Source organism: Pelophylax lessonae (genome assembly GCF_965119305.1).
Source record: "Pelophylax lessonae genome assembly, chromosome: 4".
NCBI classification, from domain to species: domain Eukaryota; kingdom Metazoa; phylum Chordata; class Amphibia; order Anura; family Ranidae; genus Pelophylax; species Pelophylax lessonae.
In genome coordinates, this window is record NC_138771.1 from 513079199 (window position 1) to 513100788 (window position 21590).

Consider the following 21590-nt stretch of genomic DNA (forward strand, 5'->3'; position numbering starts at 1 on the left):
GTGCAACTTTTCCAGGTCATTGATCAAAACTGGCCAATGAGGGTCTTTCTTTTGTCCTGAAGAAGAGACTCAATGGTCAGCTCTGACACATGAACAATGTCTGGGAACTATTAAACAAAATTATGCTTCTACACAACTTCTGGGGCTGTATACAGAGTTTTAACTGAACCAATCTGTACACTGGCAACCATGGAAAGTGGATGATTAAAAATAAATACAGATAAATGCAGCGGGGAATGATAAGAGCAGGGGGGCCAGTAGGAAGGATTTTTTTTTCTTTTCATATACAAGGTGGAGATATCATCTAGGTACGCCTATAGCCAAAACCTATTTTTAATTTGGAAGTTTGGGAGAGTGTTGAAAACCCTGTTGGGCTTTGTACCCCTCTGGGGAGATGCACTAGATTTGCCCTGAAGACCACTGTTACAGTAAATGATGTGAAAATCAAAGTTTTGGCACTAAACGTGTGGTAGAAAATCTAACAGAGAAGTCCTGTTGTGTCTTCAGGAAAGAAAATAAATAGACCTAGATATCTATATCTAAATCATAAAAAATAAACAGATGACACAAGAACAGGCTAACAAATCATAAAGTTAATAAAATGCCCCAAGGCCTCTCACCTTAAGTGTTCTTCCATCTACTACCACATTGTTTACACACTGTATAGCTCGAAGTGCATCTTCTGACCGTATGTACGTTACATATGCACTAGCGCTTGGACCCTGGAACAGACAGAACAGGCAAATTCGCTTAAGCACAGAGTCAGTGGAAATCAGGGATGTCTCACTGCCGAGTGGAATTTTATTTACATTGCTGTAATGAGCTAGCTGCAGGCAGTGCAACAACACAAAGATTTAAAAATGAGAAAATAAAAAGGATTTCCTGTAGTTTGTCTAGATATTATGAAGCCCCAGGAGCCCTGTTCATACCAGTGCAACTTGTCATAACATTTGACAGTTCCAAATGACAAGTCGCACCACCTGGGTAACGGAACTGTTCATATTGTCGCAACTCAACGCAGAAATTATGATAAAAGTTTCTGCACTGTTTTTTTTTTTTCTTTATTGAAAGCTTTTAGCATACAAAATTTTAATACATACCATTTCAAAAGAAAAGAAACTTTTTATCGAATATCCACCCTAACTTTCTTCTCTCCCCCCTCCTATTTCCTCCCCCCCCCCCCCTTTCCTAGATCAGTAAAAAATCCCTTGATTTTTTTAAATCTTGCCATGTCTCCCATACCTCTATCCTGCTCTCATAAACCTCTTCTCCCCACGTTTTTAAAGATTCTAACTTTCTCGTCTTTTCCACCCCTGAAAGCCACTCTTTATATGATGGGGGCTCTTCCCTTTTCCAATTTAAGGGGATTAAACTTTTTGCTGAGTTCAACAAATGGGGAATCATTGTTTTTTTTTTACTGTTTTAGCGACATTTTTGTCCCGTGGAATAAGCATGACCATGGGTCTTCATTGATCTCTATATTGGTGATTTTTTTAATTGAGGATAGTACTTCTTTCCAATATTTTTTAATTTTTGGGCAATCCCACCAAATGTGTGCTGTTGTACCTATTACCTTACACCCTCTCCAGCAGTATTTTGAACTCTCCAGTTGGTATCTCCCCACTTTATCTGGGGTATTATACCATCTGGAGATAAGTTTGTAGTTCATTTCTGCCGTGCTCATATCTATCGCGGAGCTGTGTACTAATTTTATACTTTTTTCCCATTGAAATCCCTCACTTTGGGCACCCAGTTCATTTTCCCATTTTTCTACGAGTGGGGGCACTGTCTGCTTTTCCGCTATATTCAGGATGTTATAAATGTTTGAGATACTATTTTTTATTTTCTCCGACATACACATTTGTTCGAATGGTGATAAATCATTAATTTCTCTTATCGGCTGAGGTAGCAAGGCAACAAAATGTCTCAGCTGACAGTACCTCCACTCGGTTAGATTCCAATTTACCTTCTCTTTTTTTAGATCCGGTAGCGTCATAATTTTCCCTTTCTCCATTATATCTTTTAACCTTTCATCCTCCTCTCCCATCCTTCTGCGCTGCTTTTTACCGCTTTCATTGCGACTTGCATAGACTTTTGTTAAAAAAAAAAAAAGTTGGCAGGGCAAACCGCACTGATATGCGGCTTTGAAATAGTGCTGGAGTAGCACGATTTCAAAGCTGCACGGGTGTGAATGGGGGCTTAAACTCTAAGTCTGAAGGACACTCACATTTGCAAGTCAACAAAATAAATCCAAAAAGCTTGAAACCACATGCTAATTCAATTCAGTTCATTTCCAGAATGTCTGTCACCCATTGCTGGAAACGCAATTAGACTGACCGAGTCCTGATTTGTGCATCAGAGATGCTTTTAGAAGAAGATATTTCATTACCGACCAAAAAATAAAGTCATCTACAGTCAGTGCTTGCTAAAGCTTTAACAAAAGACCAATGTATTATAGCTAGGTGCAGTTCTCGGAGCAACTAATTGCAATATATTATTTTTTCTGGAGTTAAGGAAACAGCTTATTTATAGGCCATTTTACCACCTAGTGTTAATTAACCCCTTCTTTCTGGCCATTTTTCATTAAGCCGATATAAAGACCGATATAAGACAAATAAATTTGATCTGTACTCCTTAACCACTTCCCATCCAGCGACATACGGATACGTCTCTGGATTGGAAGGGTGAGATCTTGGAAATCGCTGCAGCAATAATAGAGATATTTATTAGTGCCAGCGATTCCCTTCAACGTAAATGTAAGCCTTGCGGCTAGAATAAAGCATAATAATACATTAATATATTTAAATGTTATACTGTTCAAGTTGTCTGGATAAAAGCAGAGCAGCATGCAATGGCAGGAAGCAGCTTGGGACACCTACAGGTTTGCACAGGGCTGTTAAACACTGTTTACAGAAGGAGGGAGCAAAAAAAAATTACCTCACTATATTCTGCTGCTCCTTCACTGTCCAATAAGCAGGTGGGACAGAACACTAAGGAAGCAGGCTGCTAAACAATGCAAATGTCTTTAAAAGCAAACCAAGTTAATCCACTTGGGGGTATATGAACTGTAGGCATATAAACTTATTTTTCCTTTAAGCACTCAGAAAAAAAAAAAAAACGCCAATTAACTGACCTGTGAGCCAGCATAGGATGTGCTGTTGTTGATGACCACTTTGTGTATTTTACCAAATTTTCCAAAGTATTCTGGTCGTTTTAAAACCTGTAATGCGAAAAAAAGAATTGGGAAAAAAAAAAAAAAAAACACTCATCAAGGTATTCAATAATTATGAAAGATCAAACACATGAAAGAAAACTGGCACTTACAGAGTAGTTTATTAGCATTCACACTTTGCAGATCTATGATAAAAGAGGTCCATTTATGTTCATAAAAGCAAAAAGGCTAGAAATCTTAAAAATCCTAGAACCAGATCGTTCAATTTACAACAATCTTCCCTTAAATTGGTAATAAAGCCTAAACATTTTTTGCATGCATCCCTTGCATTAAGATAAAAAATAGGTTTAGCCATCAGTATCCCCCCTCACCCCCTTTTATTTACCTGAGCCCGCATTCAATCCAGTGCTGTGAAAGTCTGCAGCTCTTCTCTCCCCTCACTTTCTGCTCTCACAGTCTTTGTTGAGGAAGCAGGAGCCATCGGCTTCCACTTCTGTCAATCAAAGCCAGTGACAAGGGAGGGGGGGGGGGGTGCTGAGTCCCACTGTCTATAGACGCAGACAGCAAGGTTTGGGAGCGAGCCCGCATGAGTGACCCAATAGAAAGTGGCTTTCTATAGGGGCACTTCCAAGAGAGGAGGAGCCAGGTGCGCCAGCGGGGGGCCAGAGAGGAGGAGGTTTCATTGCACAGAGCAGGTAAACATAAACCTGTTCTTCATAAAAATAAATTTACAATCACATTAAGATTATATGGGCAATTAGTTTTATGCATTTTATTTACCTGTAAAACCCTCCCTTGAGCACATAACCAAAGGCCCTGAGGCAGCTGCTGGGAGCTGCCATCTTGGATGTGATGTCAGCAGCCTCACAGCTGTTGCCAAGTGCCACTCTATAGTACTACCCTTCACTCCTACCCCAGCAGCTACATAAAAGGCTATGTAGTTATGTGAGGCAGAAAAGCTGGGTCAGCACAAACCCTCCCAGAAGAGTAAAGGGCTTTGAAAAGCAAGGAGGAAGGTGCCTGTCCTTAGGAATTGACTCTTCTTTAGGAAGCAGTCAAATTTACAGTTTGCCATTAGCCATTAAAATACTTGATTTTTTTTTGTCCTTTTACCTGCAATTTAAGTTGGTGACGGTCTTCCTAGGGCTCGTTCACACCATACGTGCATGAAAACGGATGGGAAAATCATGCACATTTCACTTGCAGAGACATTAGTTTACATGCGTGTCAGTTATGATCCCTTGGAGAAAACCGAACACACTGCAGATTTCTGTGCAAAAAAAAAATCTGCAAGGTGTGAACAGGGCACATAGACAGCCATTGTTTTTTTGTTTTTTGAGTCCTTGCAGAAAGCCTGACGTCTCTGCACCATGGTGTGAACGAGGTCTTAAGAAGACTGTCACTCGATCTGTCAAGCCTCATTCACACAGCTGATCAAGGCCATACACCACCAAGAATCAGTGTAAATCTGCACTGGGTATTCACAGGTGTTTGCAAAATCCATGGCTACAAGACCATAAAAATCAACAGGCTGACAGGTGATCCAACATACAAGCAGCTACATGTCATTTAGGGATAGATGAGCGACTCTGGCCACCAACAGTGTGTCCAAGGCCGCTCATCTGTCCCTAATCACATGTAACTGCTCAAATGTGCAGTCACATGTTAACAGCAGCAACTGTCAGTATGTTACTGAATTTTAAAGGCGCCCTGTACATACACTCTGTATTCAGGGATGCTCATTTGCCCCTAATCACATGTACAGTAACTGCACATTCAAGCAACAGCTGTGGTGCCATTTAATTATAAAGGCTACTGGGCAAGGCTGATCTTAAAACACCTGTTAATACCTGATGCAGATTTACACTGATTCTTAGTGCAATGAACAATGTGAGGAAGCAACGCCATTATTTCTTAAAGTATAAGTCCATCCTTACACTAAAATCCCTGCATCTATAGCCCTCCACAATCTAACACTAACCTATCTAGCCCTGTAAAGAAAAATAAATAAATAAATCAGTATACGTACCTTTTATGAAGCTGATCTGACCCAATCCCACGCCGAGCTGTCAATGCGGGTGCAGAGGACACATACAACAATGAAAGCCCCATAGAAAGTCTATGGGTGACATCACTCGCCATTCATTTCACAGCCCTTGCCAGCTGCGTCCTTTGCAGAGCTACCATCGCTGAAGACAGGATACGATCGGCTTAAAAATGGGTATGCATACTGATTTCTTCTTTACAGGGCTAGATAGGTTAGTGTTCCATTGTGGAGGTCTATACATGTGGGGATTTTAGTTTTAGGGTGGACTAACACTTTAAACCTTTGTTACACACACACACCTTTTCTTCCTAGGAGCCAAAGAGAGCCCTATTTTGTTGAGAATTTCTCCCATTTCCAATTGCATCTCCAGGACAGGAAGTCAAAAGGATTTTGTCAAACAGAACAAAAGCAGCAATAAAACAGGTTTAAGCCTATCCAAAAACAAAGAAAGCAAACTCAAATATTTGGCTATACACACACCTTAAAGTGTTGCTAAACCCAGGACCCTGCATTCACTATATCTGGTCTCCCGCAGTACATGGAAATGCAATTTTAATTAATATAAACTGCTAAATACCTTTTTTCATCGGCAGTATATAGCAGTCTAGTAACTTCTATCAGTGTCTGGTTAAAGCTTGTAGGAGGAGTTTTCATTCTCCCATGATTGCCCTATGAGGATGCAGGACCCTGACCCTCTGTCTGGACAGTGCTGATTGGCCCTGTGCTGATCACATGCACTTTCCCAAGAAAAAAGGAAACAAAAAAACACTAGCAATACACATCAAACTGAGCACGTGCAGCATGTCCCCTAGCCTCTGTACTATCCTAAGATGGTTTGACGACTGTGGAAAAAGGGGAGGATCAGAAAAGACAGGATCAAGCAGCCTTATCACACAATGCAGAGGATTAACTCCTTAGGTTCAAGAGTAAGAAGAACAAGCATGCTTAACTGCATATGCCCGATGATTTAACGGTTGTGGATTTAGTAACACTTTAAGAACCATTCAAAATTGGGCGTAATGCTGGGATCTTGCAACAGATCAGATTTCCTTACAAAAGATTGATATTTTCCCTTTAACATACAACATGAATTTTCATGGTCTGCTACAGATAACCAAATATTTCTACTATATTTACCAACACTAGACTAAAACTTGTGTTGCGATAGGGCACATTTTTTTGCTGTTGCTTACCTCTGGGTCTGCGAGGCGTTGTGAAAGGCCCACTACAAAGACTAGATTTTTCTGAACCACACGCACGCTGGCCAAATGCTTGCGGTTTTCTGATATTTTCTGTTTGCGTTCATTCTGTTTCTGCTTTTTTTCGTTCTTTATCCTCTGCAGCTCTTCCTGGGAGAGAGGTTTGTAGACAGCAGGATCTTCTGGATATGGCTGTGAGACAGGAAATAGCCTTTAAAAGAACAGTCACTCACATTTTGTTTTTTTTTAAACCATAAAGTAAAATGCAGATCATCATCTGATTTTTACTAACTTCATCCAAAAATAGTAGGCTAGCAAACCTCTATTAGATAAAAAGGCACTTGCGAAACAAAAAAATCAAAATGTAAACCCCAACTCTGAACTCCTATATGCTCCAAATTAGTCTCCTAAAAATATCTGTTGAACCTGCCAGAAATCCAGAGGACTGATAACAACATTGCAGAGCGAGAACAAAGTTATCAGCTCTGTCCAAATTACCTCTGAATTACAGAATATTCCCTGCATATTATGGGAAAAGAGGAGGAGGGGGGGGGGGCTTTCTCAACCTTTTTAACACTAAAGATCCCTTGATAAAAAAACTACAATCTCAGTGAACCCCTGCTAAAAATACTACAGCTACAACTCGTGATTCAAAAATGTGATGGTCAGTGGGAAGAATGCTCCTTACACTTCTAATCATTGGGAAGAATTCCTCCTCTAGGACCGGTTCACAGCGGTGTGACATGCACTCCAACCTTGAAAGCACATGTCGCACGACAAGTCGCACCTCATTAAGTGCAATGGAATCATTCTAATAGGAGCGACTTGGAAAAGGGTTCCGACATTACTTTTGGTACGACTTTGGCATACAGTATTCCCCCGCTACATCGCGGTTCAGTTTTTGCGGTCCCGGTAATTCGCGGTTTTTTTTGTAATGTTATTTTACTATATAAATCATTAAAAATGAAAGATTTTTGTGTTTTTCATAGCTCTTGCTCTGTCTCTAAGTATCTTTTATGTGTTTAAATGAGTTTCTATTGTTTTAAAAGTGTGTTTAAAGACCTTAAATGCTTCTACACATACAGTGACAGTAAAAAAATCATGCCTACAATGCATTTTAATAGGGTTTTTCTATTTAGCGGAATTTCACTTTTCGCGGCTGGGTCCGGAACGTAACCCCCGCAATGGAGGGGGGTTTACTGTAGCTTGCATTGACTCCTGTTAAAAGAAGTTGTGAGCAAGTCGTGACCAAGTCGCGGCAGTGTGAACCAGGCCTTACAAATCGCTAAAAGGATCATTGGTGTCAGCGGGAACATATCGGAGAGGCAGAAATTTCTCATTACTCAAGGAAGCAACTTCTGGAGAAATTATAGGTTTCCATAGAACCCTGGTTGACAAAACCCTGTCCTAGGGTGACAACACTATTTCTCCTCAGATACAAATATGTTAAGTGAGAGTTGTCACCCTAGAAGAGAGGGGGGAAGTGTTAATGACAGGATCACCAGATGAAAAGGAATAAAGCCTTTGGGAAAAAAAAAAAAAAGAACTGTAATGCAGCAACCAGGTCTAAGGACTGGTAAAGCTTTTTGACTTGCATGAAAATAAACCATTTATAATAGTTTCGTCTGGGATTAGACCAAGAATAATACAAACCAGTGCAGCGCTAGTAGGTATAAAAGTCTATTAATATGCAAAAGTTATTGGATGCTAGTGGATGATGTAGGAGGAAAGAGGAAATGTCCAGAAAGGAGCCGTCACCAACATCCATTCACACTGCCTCTTACCCCTTGTTGTGGACCCCCAGTCATGGAAGGTCAAACAGACACCGTTATAATAATCCTGGAGCCAGCCACTGGATTTGATGATCAGCTTCTACCACGTGGAGCCGAAGATGTAAATGCCAACAACGTTATCTCGAAACTCTTATGATGTGAAAACGTAAGGAGAGCATTTCATGGTATATAAAGTTAAAATAAAGTGTATTGTGCATAAATAGGTTACACTCACGTTTAAACCAAAAAGATGGGCGCCACGTCCGGGTGTGCAATGTCAGTCGTCGCCAGTCTTCCCTACGCATTTCATCAGCAATGTCGTTGTCAGGAGCGTGGCTAGCACAAGACCTTGCGCAGTATTTATAAGGCAACCCGGGCGGTGTTTCGTAAATTGGTTGTACTCCACAGGCCAGAAGGGAAGGCATAATCCTCCCTCAGCACCAATTAAATTTCAAAGGAAACAGAAGTAAGAACATCCTAGTACAAAAATTTAAGGCCACAGGAGACAGTCAATTTCCATGGGAACCGCAAAAACATGTACCAAAAAAACTTGGATAACTAAATATATCCCATATAATAAACTAAAGTGTTATAAAATAAAATATGTATTTAAATGGCCGAATTGTATTGTATTTCATAACTGCCACCCGGGTTGCCTTATGAAGACTGCACGATGTCTTACGCTAGCCACACCCCAGATATCATCTGGGGGTCTGGCGGCGCGTGACGTCATTGCGCACCCGGACGTGGTGGCCATTTTATTGATTTGAAACAGAGTTTTGAATACAAGGCGGAATTTCATTGTTTTAAACATGAGTGTAACCTATATTTGCACAATAAATTTTATTTGAACATGCTATACCATGATATGCTCTCATTATGTTTCCACATCTTATGAGTTTGGGGTAGGGCTGCCACGACGCGTCGACGTAGTCGACTACAAGAAATCGTCGACGCGTCAACGTGTGACGTCACACGCCCCCTGGCCGGCCGCAGCGCCGCTTGAAGTATTGCCAGCCGGGAGAAATCAGTGCGCAGCAGCAGAACACCGGGCCCGGGGAGGAGGAGATGCCGCCGTACGAGGGGCTGGGGACGGGGGGAGAGAAGACCGCGGTGGTCATAGACCTGGGAGAGGCATTTACTAAGTGAGTGTCCGGAGTCATATGCTGGGATTGGAATTGGGGTGCATGGGAGACATGGGATCTAATACTGGGGGGACATGGGACCTGTCATTAGAGTCTATTGGACCTGCCAGTGGGGGGTACATGGGGGTCTGCCAGCTGGGGGGTGTATGGGATCTGTTGTTGGGGATTCATGGAGTCTGCCTGCTGGGGGTGTATAGGATCTGTCATTGGGGTTCATGGGGTCTGTCATTGGGGTTCATGGGGTCTGCTAGCTGGTGGTACATGGGATCTGTCATTGGGGTATATGGGGTCTGTCATTGGGGTTCATGTGGTCTGCCAGCTGGGGGTGTATAGGATCTGTCATTGGGGTACATGGGATCTGTCATTGGGGTTCATGGGGTCTGTCATTGGGGTTCATGGGGTCTGCTAGCTGGGGGTGTATAGGATCTGTCATTGGGGTACATGGGGTCTGTCATTGGGGTTCATGGGGTCTGCCAGCTGGGGGTGTATAGGATCTTTCATTGGGGTACATGGGATCTGTCATTGGGGTACATGGGGTCTGTCATTGGGGTACATGGGGTCTGTCATTGGGGTACATGGGGTCTGTCATTGGGGTGCATGGGATCTGTCATTGGGGTTCATGGGGTCTGCCAGCTGGGGGTGTATAGGATCTGTTATTGGGGTTCATGGGGTCTGCCAGCTGTACTAGGTGGGAGGGGGGCTTACTAAGTGGTCTGTACTAGGTGGGAGGGCTTACTGAGGGGTCTGCACTGGGAGGGGGGCTTACTAAGTGGCCTGTACTAGGTGGGAGGGCTTACTGTGGGGTCTGCACTGGGAGGGGGGCTTACTGAGGGGTCTGTATTAATTACGGGATTAATTAGCTAACCAAAAAAACAATTAAGCAAAAAAAAATAAAATAAAAATAATCGATAGATTAGTCGACAGACAAATTAATCGTTAGTTGCAGCCCTAGTTTGGGGATAACGTTGTTGGCATTTACATCTTCAGCTCCACATGGTAGAAGCTGATCATCAGATACAGTGGCTGGTTCCAGGATTATTAGAACAGTGGCTGTTTGACCTTCCATGACTGGGGGTCCACAACAAGGGGTAAGGGGCAGTGTGAATGGGTGTTGGTGACGGCTCCTTTCTGGACATTCCCTCTTCCTCCTACATCATCTACAATCACATTTCCAATAACATTTGCATAATATTTGACTTTCATACCTACTAGCGCTGCACTGTTTTGAATTATTTGTATTTTTTATGCTACCATTCCTGTATAACTGTGTTGGCGGCCAATTTGAATAATATTGTTTTTGTAACTAAGCGCAGCTAATTTGTGTCCTATATTAGACTATAGATTCTATTCAGCTACCTTTAAGTGACTGCACTCTGGCAAACAAAGCTGTTTAGGACAAGCCTATACAGTATATCCCACTCCCAGTAAGCCTGTTACGTAGCATGCAATAAAGAGTCAACATTAAGAAATAGGATTTTACAGGCACATAAAATCCTATTCTCTTGATTGTACAGTACAGGACAAGATCACCTTTCTTAAAACTATCGGACATCCAACAAATGATTGTAACCCCCCATAAAAAAAAAAAAACAATAAAGGAAGGAGGTCCTGTGCCCTCATAGCAGGTTAAATAGCACAGTGCTTGTGCTGTCTAACCTGTCCCTCTGTAAGCTGTAAAAAACCTGTCTGATCCTGCCCTCCCGCTCTCTAAACTGACCAGGTTTATCATGGTTGCTGAGCCCCTGATACAGTGCCTCCTTCATACGCTGTCTCCTCCCCCCCCTACCTGTCAGTTCCTGTATCTGTGTGAGCAGTCTCCTCCCCCCCCACCCACCTACCTCTATCAGTACTCAAAAAAAACCCAAAAAAACTGTCAGCCCCTCTCTTTTATCTAGCCATAACGCACAGTGTACGTGTTTTTTAAAAGAGAGCCTCTAAATACCCTATTCAGAGATCTTCAGACCGGTCACATGACTCCCCACCGCTCTCCTACTCCGATCAACGGGCTACAGCCGGAGGGGGCCAAGCGCCCAGCACAGCAGTCACATGACCTCCCTTGCTGAGGTCATAGGGAGATCTCGGGTCCTCCCGCTGTAGCCCGTGGATTGGAGTAGGAGAGCAGCTTGGAATCACGTGACCAGCCTAAGGATCTCTGAAAAAAAAAAAAAAAAACACACACTTACACTGTACATTTTGGCTGGATAAAAGAGAGAGGCTGGCAGTAAATTTAATGTTTAACCACTTCCATACCAGGCCTATTGAACTCTTCACCTACATGTAAAAATCATAATTTTTTGCTAGAAAATTACTCTGAACCCCCTACAGCAGGAAGTGAGGGTATACCCCTCCCCCGGGACTGCCTCAGGCGGCGTAGCCAAAATAGTTTCCGCTTAGTCCAACTCCTGAAGAGAGAGCAGCATAAGCCCAAATGTCTAAGAAGATATGGAGCTGTGTCTGTCAGTGAACAAAAGAGAAATATGCTATTTTAGCAGAGACCCTAGGGAATAAAATGGTGGACGTTGCAACTTTTTATGTCACACAGTATTTGCGTAGCAATTTTTCAAACACTTTTATTTTAAAAAATAAACTGTATCATGGGGAAAAAAAAAAAAAAAAAAAACTCTAAAAATTAGCCCAACTGTTTTACTAGAACATGGAAGATGTTATGCCGAATAAATACTTAAAGCGGTAGTATCCCGCTTTTTGACACTTTTACCTACAGGTAAGGCTATAATAAGGCTTACCTGTAGGTACAAATAATATCTCCTAAACCGGCATGGTTTAGGAGATATTTACAGTGCATGCAGCCTCTCTCGCGAGCAGCGCATGCGCTCTGAAGGTCCGGGGGGACCTTCAATTAATTTGCCGGGAGCTTGCCGGAAAATCACTCCCGCGCGCATGCGCGGGAGTGACGTCATCGTGGCTCTGGCCAATCATCGCGCCGGAGCCGTCTCTTCCGGCCAATCACCGCGCCGGAGCCGCCGAACCCGGAAGAGACGGCGAGGGATCATGGCAGCGCCCGCAGCGATGTCCGGGGGTCCGTGTGGGGGCTTCGTTCTAAGGTAAGTTACACATAATGGGCTAGTATGCGATGCATAATAGCCCATTATGCCTTTGTCTTGCAGGTTTTTTTTTTTCCTAGGGTTTACAACCGCTTTAACATGTCATGCTTTAAAATTGCGCACACGTGGAATGGTGTCAAACTTCGATATTTAAAAAATCTCCATAGGCGACGATTTAAACATTTTTAAAGGTTACCTTTTTAAAGTTACAAAGGAGGTCTTGGGCTATAATTGTTGAGGTCGCTCAAACGTTCGCAGCGACACCTCACGAGTGGTTTGAATGCCGTTTACATATGTGGGTGCGACGTATGTATGTGTTCAATTCTACGTGTGGGCACGCAGGGACTGGGGTGCTTTACATTTTGTTTTTTATACACTTTCCCTTTAAATTTTTTTTTTGATCTCTTTTATTCCCATTACAAGGAATGTAAACTTCCCTTGTAATAGGACATGACTGATCCCTCTTTACAGAGAAGAAAAAAAAAATACCAGCCTCTCTTTTTTTTTTTTCTTTTTTTTTAACAGGAATCGGCAGTGTATACATCTGCCGAGGCCGGACATAACGTCATACCAGGCCTCTGAAGGTCATATAGAGAGTCATCCGTGGCATTCCCTATGATAAACAGCAGGCCGATTCATTCTCCGGCTCGCCGATCGCACAGGTGAGCCAGTAAAAGCAACGGAGGTGGGGAAAGACCCCTCTTGCTGACTGTAAAAACAATCAAGCGGCTAAAATAGCAGCTTTGATTGATTTTATGGTGCAGGGAATCACCGGCAGAAAAAAAAAAAAAAAAAGATATCTGAATGATGCCTGCAGCTGCCAGCATTATTCAGATATCCCCACTCAAAGTCCAGGACGTCATATGACGTCCAGTGGGCAAGAAGTGGTTAAGTCTACAACCATTTTAACATGTTTGAGCAGACAATCAGATGACAGCCTTGCAAATCTGAGGCAGAGTATATCAGGCCTGTTTTAACTGTTTACCAGTGTCCAATCACTTGACGGTAGCTGCATATAACCAATTGTCCAAGAAAGTTCATCATGTGTTCTGTATGATCAAGAAATTACATTTTTTTTGCTCTTGGGTATAGATACTTTTAACCGTTTCCAACCGCCCACCAGTTTTACTTCCCTGCCAGTGTCATTATTACCTGTAACAGTGCATATTTTTAGCACTGATTACTGTAGTAATGTCACTGGCACCCCCAAAAGTGTCAAAAAGGTCAGTTTGGGGTCCGATCTGTCCACTGCAATGTCGCAGTCCCGCTAAAAATCACAGATCGCCACCATTACTAGTAAAAATAAAAATGACAAATCTTTCCCCTAGTTTGTAGACATGATAACTTTTGCGCAAACCAATCAAAATACGCCTATTGCGATTTCTTGAATGTTAGTGTAGTGAAGCATTTATGCAGTGCAAGCTGGGCACTGGGAGAGAGGCGGTGGAGGTTCCTGTATCCCAGAATGCAGCTACAGCCACTTCAGGCTTGTATAGAGCAGCTGTGTGGTAACACTATTTGCTTCTGTGTGCAGGTAAAAGCATCAAGACAGTCATCCATACGGACATTGTCAGGTAGGAGCAGAGGCTCCTTTGGCTAAACAAGGATTTGCTTCTGGCAATAAATGCTCAAAGTATACAAAATTAATAAAAAAGCCTAATATACCACAACCTACATGCACCTTAAAAGTATACAATTTCCTCTAGATCACTTCCCACTAGAAAAGCAATGCTTTCATGGGCATTAAGCATTCTTAAAACTTTTTCAAGGTTTCATAAACACGTCATACACATCATAAAAGTTATAGGAACATTAATGTGCATTACATCGTTCTTCATAATTAATACATGTGAACAAGCCCTTAAGAGTTTTTGTAGCTTCTGACTCTTCATATTCAAACCCTCGGGTGAAGTTCCTCTTTAAGTAGATAATAAGGTTTTATGCCATTAACCTGCTCCACAGAATGCAAGATGATTAAAGAGAACCTGTCATGCAAGAAATATGGAGCCTGCCGCTGCTGCCCTTTTTCAGAAATTACTAGCTTCCTGGCTGTCTGTGTTTTTGTGTTTTCTGGGACACTGACCAAGAACAAATATGCATCTTCTGTATGTCAGAACTCCTTGATTGCATAGTTTTCCAGGTAAGTGAGATGGAAATCAACAAAGTTGATGGTTTAGAATGACAGCCAGGTCGCCAGATCTTTATGAAGACATTAGCAATGACGGCCTCCATGACTTCCTTAATACAGGCTTTCTTTAAGGCCCAGAGCAGAATTTTCCCAAAGCTGACCTTTCTGCATGCGGGACAGAGCCCGTTCTCGTCTGTGCGTATACGATGCCAACAGAAGCGGCATATTTGATATCCACATGTGCAAGGGAAAAAGTTAATGTCATCTATCTCCAAAGGCTCCATGCAAAGAGGGCACTCCACGGGATCTTCCTTCACGTCAGGGCTGCGTGACATCTTGACAGGATCCCAGAAACACAGGAGTAGAAATGAAAACAAAAAAATTGGTATTTTCCAGGCTGAGAATAACTTAGTGAAATTAAAATCTGTTGGATGCAGCGATCTGAAAAAAGGAGAAACAAACAAAAATATTAGCTATAAATATAATACACAAAACCCAAAATTCACAACTTCATGAACTACATTTAGTAAAAGGGCAAAGTAACACAAAACTTAAGAATCCACCTCCATTGCTACTATTCCCTTGCTCACACTCCCCCACTACTCTGTTCACTAACCAGAGCCCTTGAAAAACACCCAGCACTTCCAGGTTGGGGGAACATGTGATTCTTTCCCCCTCCTCTGCAGGACGCAGTGTTCAGCACCTGAGAAGCCAATTGCCAGGATCTAAAAACGTCACAAAAGGGGTGAAGGGTGGAGGGCCTTTGCCTGATGTAAGCTACAATTTGTAAGTTTACTCTAATTTCCACAGTAAAGGCATTAGCAGCAAAACAGGTAGGATTTAAAGACACTGCGTTAACCTAAACTTGAATGGGAAAAGAAGCATTTGTGTGTTAATGCAACTAAAACAGAGGAGTACAGAAAAAAAGTTTTGACTATTAAAGGTAAGCATGGGCATCTTTTAAAGGTTAGTTTTGAGGCCCCTTTCACATGGGCGTGTCATCAGTCCACTATTTTTTACCCATGATTAGACAGATCAAAAATGGACTGCAATGTATCTATAGGTGGCTGTATGCAAGTAGATGTGTGTCAGTTTAGGTTCATTGGACTGAACAAAATAGGGCTGCAACATGGCCCGCTTTTACAGACCTTAGCAGAAGTGGGCACATATAGGTAGATACATGTGAGCAGAACTGGGCACATATAGGTAGATACATGTGAGCAGAACTGGACACATATAGGTAGATACATGTGGGCTTACGCCCTAACACCCATAGGGCATAGGGATTACATGGGACTGTTCTTTCTCCATCACAAATGGAGAAAGACGGAACAGACACTGACATTGCATATTCATTTTCATTCTAATCTGACTCCGTAGCGAAATCAATCTTGGATCCCCTGCTGAGACAGGGGTGTGAAAAAAAAAAAAAAAACCCTGGGCAGAACTTCACTTCTACAAGAAAAAAATGGAGGAAGGAAAGCTTCTTTCTAGAGCAGGGCTTGACAAATTTGCTTAGAATCTAGGAGTCCGCTAGAAAAACAAGTTAGCCAGTACAGTAAAACCTTGGATTGCGAGCATAATTCGTTCCGGAAGCATGCTTGTAATCCAAAGCACTCTTATATCAAAGCAAATTTCCCCATAAGAAATAATGGAAAATCAGATGATTCGTTCCACAACCATTTATTCATAAGTCCTTCAGTTTATAGTCCATATAAAAAGATTATAGCATTGCGATAGGTTATATAACCATAAAATGTTCATCCACAAATAGCCCCTTCCACAAATAGCCCCTTCCACAAGGGGATAAGAAGCAAAATCCAGTAGGAGCTACAGAGTATCAAAGAGAAGAAAGGCGCCTCTAAGTGTAGCAATATGGTTCCATTTAATGAAGGTATAACATTTAGCAACTCACATGTTTGATGAATAAAACAGGCACATCTAAGTATGCAGGCATCCGGGGTAAAGCTGTCCACATGGACTATCTTCTGCACCGCCAACTGCCAGTCTGTAATCCTGACCGGGAAGACCACCCTGCAGTAAAGGGATCTAAAAGCGAGGGGCAGCATGGAAGGAATGACGTAGATGGCGGTGCAGAGGATGGTCTATGTGGACAGCTTTAGCCTGGATGCCTGCATACTTAGATTTGCCTGTTCCAATCATCAACCATGTGAGTTGCTAAATGTTGTACCTTCATTAAATGTAACCATATTGCTACACTTAGAGGCGCCTCTCTTCTCTTTTATACTCAGCTGTGACTTGAAGCTACTTGTATATCAAGACATCGCTTGTAAACCAAGTCAAAATTTATTTGAAAATTTTGCTTGTCTTGCAAAGCGCTCTTAAACCAAGTTACTCTCAAACCAAGGTTTTACTGTATTTTAAATTACATGGGTGGAATCCGGACCACGGGCTGCAGTGTAGCTCTGGATTTTGTTGAACCCTGCTTTAAAGCGACCCTTGTCATAAAAAACAAAAAACACAATGAGAATAAATGTTACTGTAGTAAAAGCCAATATACTCCCTCCTGTAAGTAGCCCTAGTCATCTACCATCCCTCTGTTTCAGCATTGCAGCCTTTGTATGACACTTCTGGGAGTGTCAGATTCCTAATTCCCTACTGCACACGCTGTGGTTTATTCCTCCAAATCCTTCATTGCTGAATTTTTGTAGTAATGTAGAAGTTGAAAATGGAACCAAAGCATGGCGTGAGGAACAGACACCAATGAAGTGTAAAATGCTTAAAAAAAAAAAAAAAAAAAAAAAAAAAAAAGACTTATAGGGGCTAGAGCACGAAAATGCAGGATGGTAGGAAAATTAGATTTTTGGTCACACTTTAAAATCCTTTTCGTAAAGTACAGGGTGTCTTCATATTAATTTAAACATGGGTATGATGTTACCTTCAGGTGACTGGACACTGGCAAAGACGATAGAAAATCCACTCACAGGCATAACCCCTACCAGCCAGGCATAACTTAAGTTATTCAGTAAGCCATGAACAAAAGGAAGTGGGGAAGGAATTCTTCTGTCCTGTAATGTACTCCATGAAAAAGATTTTAAAGGTAAACCAAAAATCGTACATCCATACATCCCAGGACACAGGGTATCTTCATATCCATCACAACAGGGATGTCAGCAACCAAACCAGAATAGATAGCAGTCTTACAAACCTGAGCTACCGAAGCCTGGTGTCAAATTACCCAGAAAGCACCAACACTGCAAATGGTAGAACCTTATCCTTTACACCATAAGACTGAAAAATAAGCTGACCTAAGACCGAAAACTAAGCTGACCTATATCATAAAAAGTTAGATTTGCAAGCTGCTTGACTCTTCCTTGGGCCTTCAGGAAGCACAAAGCAGGTATGTGATGACTCACATCAGGCGACTTCATCTAAATCTTGTGTGTATGTGGGTGGTTCCTGCGCTGAGGCTGTATGGGTCACTTCTTAATGCTGCACCACGGTACTGGTACCAGGAACCAGTTAATACAGTATTTTGAAGGTGGGGGTTTGTGGCGCGCTTCAGAAGTGAAAGGGGTTCAAACTAGTTTATTGTAGCTGAAATATAATAAATGCATGTGCTAAGTGATGATAAAAAATATAAAAAATAATAAAGTGCTGTTTTTTTACGATTTCGTATTCTTTTAGCTGGGGATGTGTTTGAACTTCAATATAATCGTGATGGAGTGAATAAATAAATAAGTCTGTAAAGTGCTAAACAAGTATTCCAACTAAAAGGTGCTACGTGCCTTCAATCTTCAATTTGTTGGATTCATCTAAATCTTGACTACACAAATCGCATCTAAAAAAGTCATGGTGTGCATTGACACATTGGCTAACATGGAGGGGAGATTCCAGGCAGAAAAAAAAAAAAAAAAAAAAAATGAGCGCGCAAAACACGTCATAAGCCTGTAGGAGCAGTTTTTTTTTTTTTTTAAGATGCAGTGTGCATGAGCCCTTAAGGCCCGAAGAGCCTTGTCCCCCCGCATCAGAGGCTTAGTAACACAATGTCCTGGTTAAGATGGAACGAACAGACCACTTTGGGTACACAGTATGTCAGGCTCTAAAACCACATTGTCACAGTGAAACAGAAGGTACAGATATCCTAACATGCTAGAGCAGTCAAATCTCTACAAACCAAAGTAATCACTGAGACTTTCCCTCCCCCCATGATTGGGTACCAAAGCCAACAGAATTTTCACAAGGGCACGCACTAGTCCACGCTGCAGGATCTTTTTTCTAGTGAGATGGGTCCAAACCCCACTCGCCACAAGGGCCTTCAGTTATGTGAACTTCCCAGCTGCGGGCCACTGATCAGTACTGTTACAGGCAGTCCCCATATGTCCAGTCTAGATATTGGGTACCGTTCCTTTTAGTTAATTGCTGTAGGCAACAGATCTGGATAAGCTAATCTCCTAAACACTGGTGCAATTCTTGGGAAAGCTAGTTAAAAATCAATGTGTGTGTAGGACTGCATAGACATGATCATCAACTTAAGACACTAGTAGAGCAGCACGATTAATAGTTTAAAAAAAAAAAAAAAAAAAAAGAAGAAGGAGCCTCTGGCAAATGTTTATCAACCTTGTTAAAGCTGGGAAATAACTATAAACACGTTTTACAATGTATCATTTTGTTTTTAGATCAAAGAAATGAACTTCCGTCTGTAAGTGCCAGGTCACACTTGTGCGATGCGGGAAGGCTGCGAATTCGCAGCCTGTTCCCGCATCGCAAACGCACCCCTGGCAGTTCACACTGCCATATGCGATACGCTGGGGGTGTCAATGAAATGTTAACGACACCCCCAGTTTGATTTGATCGCATATTGCAGTGCGATCTTTACAGTTCGCACAGGATCGGATCGCACAAGTGTGAACTACTGTGCAATCCGATATGATGCGGCTGAAAAAAAGGGTCCTGTGCGACTTTGCTGGGGGTGCAGTGCGAATTTAGCCAAAGTGTATGGCTGAATTCGCACCGCACAGCCGATCGCATGTAATGAAGGAGCAGTGCGCCACAGCCGCAAGAATGTGAACCGGCACTAAATCTGGATACACACTATACAACTTTTGTTGGTAGATTTCCTTCAGATTTACCTTCAACTATGTAGTGCAAGGGCCTGCAAGATGGCATACAAATGAAAAGTATTTAGGCCTGACCTCATATTATATGGTTTTGGCAAGTCTAAAAGGAAAAAAATCTGTGCACACTGTATTTGCACAGAAGTCTTCCAAATGCAGTTTTTTGGGAAAAAATAAACTTGAATTTTAAAAAAAAAACAGTAAAGTTAGCTCATTTTTTTTTTTTAAAAAGATCATGTTGCGCTGAGAATCGGGAACTTTTAACCACTTGCTGACCGCCGCAAGTACACATACTACGGCGGTCAGCCCCTCACAGGCAAAGTGACGTATGAGTACGTCACTAGCCTGTGAGGCTCTGGGGAGCGAGCGCACGCCGCCAGAGGCGCGCTACCGCTCGGTCACGGACCCCCCCGCGCATGTGCCCGGCGGACCCGAGGTCCACCAGTCACTCACGATCATCCGTGACAGTGGGAGAAAGGCAGGCGGCTGATGTAAACAAGCCGCCTGTCATTCTCCCCTGTGTATGAATAGTGATCATACGGTTCTGCCATGTAGGACCGTTGATCTCTGTTCTTACACCTCAAGCCACAGCCAATCACAGTTAGAATCACGCCCCTAGGGACACACATAACCCCTCCCTCTCAAATAAAGTTAACCCCTTCACTACCAGTGTATTTTTACAGTAACAGTGCATATTTATAGCACTGATTACTGTAGTAATGTCACTGGTAACCCCAAAAGTGTCAAAAATGTCAGTCAAGGGTCCGATCTGTCCGCCCCAATGTCGCAGTCTCGCAAAAAAAAAAAAAAAAAAAAAAAAAAAACGCAGATCGCCGCCATTATGCGTTAAAAAAAAAAAAAAAAAAAAACAAAAAAACAAAAATGACAAAAATCTTTCCCTTAGTTAGTAAATACAATAACTGTTGCGCAAACCAATCAAAATACACTTTTTGCGATTTTTTTACCAAAAATATGTAGCATAAAACAAATTGGCCTAAAATGTTAAAACATTTTGATTTTTACATTTTTTTGGGGGGGAATTTCATATAAAAAAAAAATGTGAAAAATATTGTTATTTTTGCAAAATTGATGCTCATTTTTTGTTTATAGCGCATGATCAAAAAAAAAAAAAAAAAAAAAAAAATCGCACAGGTGATCAAATACCACCAAAAGAAAGCTCTGTTTGTGTGAAAAAAAGGACGTCAAATTTGTTTAGGTACAGCGTTGCACGACCACGCAATTGTCCGTTAAAGTCACACAGTGCCAAATCTCAAAATACCCCCTGGTCAGGAAGGGGGTAAAATCTTCCGGGGCTTAAGTGATTAAGCAAAAAAAATATTTTTTTTTTTTTATCCAGAACCATGCAGCTCTAGACACTAGAAAAAAACTGGGGCTATGCCTGGCTGCGAGGAGGATTTCCTGAATTTTGCCAGTGCCCAATCAGCAGACGTTGGCAGCATATCCCTATAGTAATAGATATGAAGATGCCCTGTGTCTTGGAATGCACGATAAAGAGATATGGGCCACTAGAGAGGCAAGTTAACTTTCTCTTATTATTCTATACCATTCTTTAAACCCATCAGGGTTGCTTTAAAGGATAGGTTCACTTTTCTGAACAGGTTACATCCATACAGTACCTGTATAGATTTATATCCCTTGAAATGTCATGTGATGTTACAACTAAAAATGTAAATGCATTTTATTGGGATTTTATGTGATAGACCAACACAAAGTGGCACATAATTCTGAAGTGGAAGGGTGGAAGGAAAAATAAATGTTTTCAACATTTTTTACAAATATCTGAAAAAAGTGTGGCATGCATTTGTATTCAACCCCCTTTACTATGATACCCCTAACTTAAATCTAGTGGAACAAATTTCCTTCAGAAGTCACCTAATTAGTAAATAAGAGTCCATATGTGTTTAATCTAATCTCAGTATAAAATACAGCTGTTCTGTGAAGCCCTCTGAGGTTTGTCAGTGAACCC

General features: G+C 41.8%; 1 protein-coding gene across 7 annotated transcripts in view; it reads right to left on the reverse strand.

Annotated features, from left to right (window-relative positions):
• CNOT4 (CCR4-NOT transcription complex subunit 4) overlaps nt 1-21590 on the reverse strand; it is a 218867-nt gene that overhangs the window by 130433 nt on the left and 66844 nt on the right. For all 7 annotated transcript variants that reach the window (XM_082255051.1, XM_082255049.1, XM_082255046.1 and 4 more), the window contains exons 2-5: nt 14687-14966; nt 6413-6610; nt 3134-3220; nt 621-722 (exon numbers count right to left, since the gene is read on the reverse strand). In XM_082255051.1, coding sequence (XP_082111177.1) covers nt 621-722; nt 3134-3220; nt 6413-6610; nt 14687-14860 — 561 coding nt within the window. In that variant the 5' untranslated portion in view covers nt 14861-14966. The remainder of the gene's footprint in view (nt 1-620; nt 723-3133; nt 3221-6412; nt 6611-14686; nt 14967-21590) is intronic.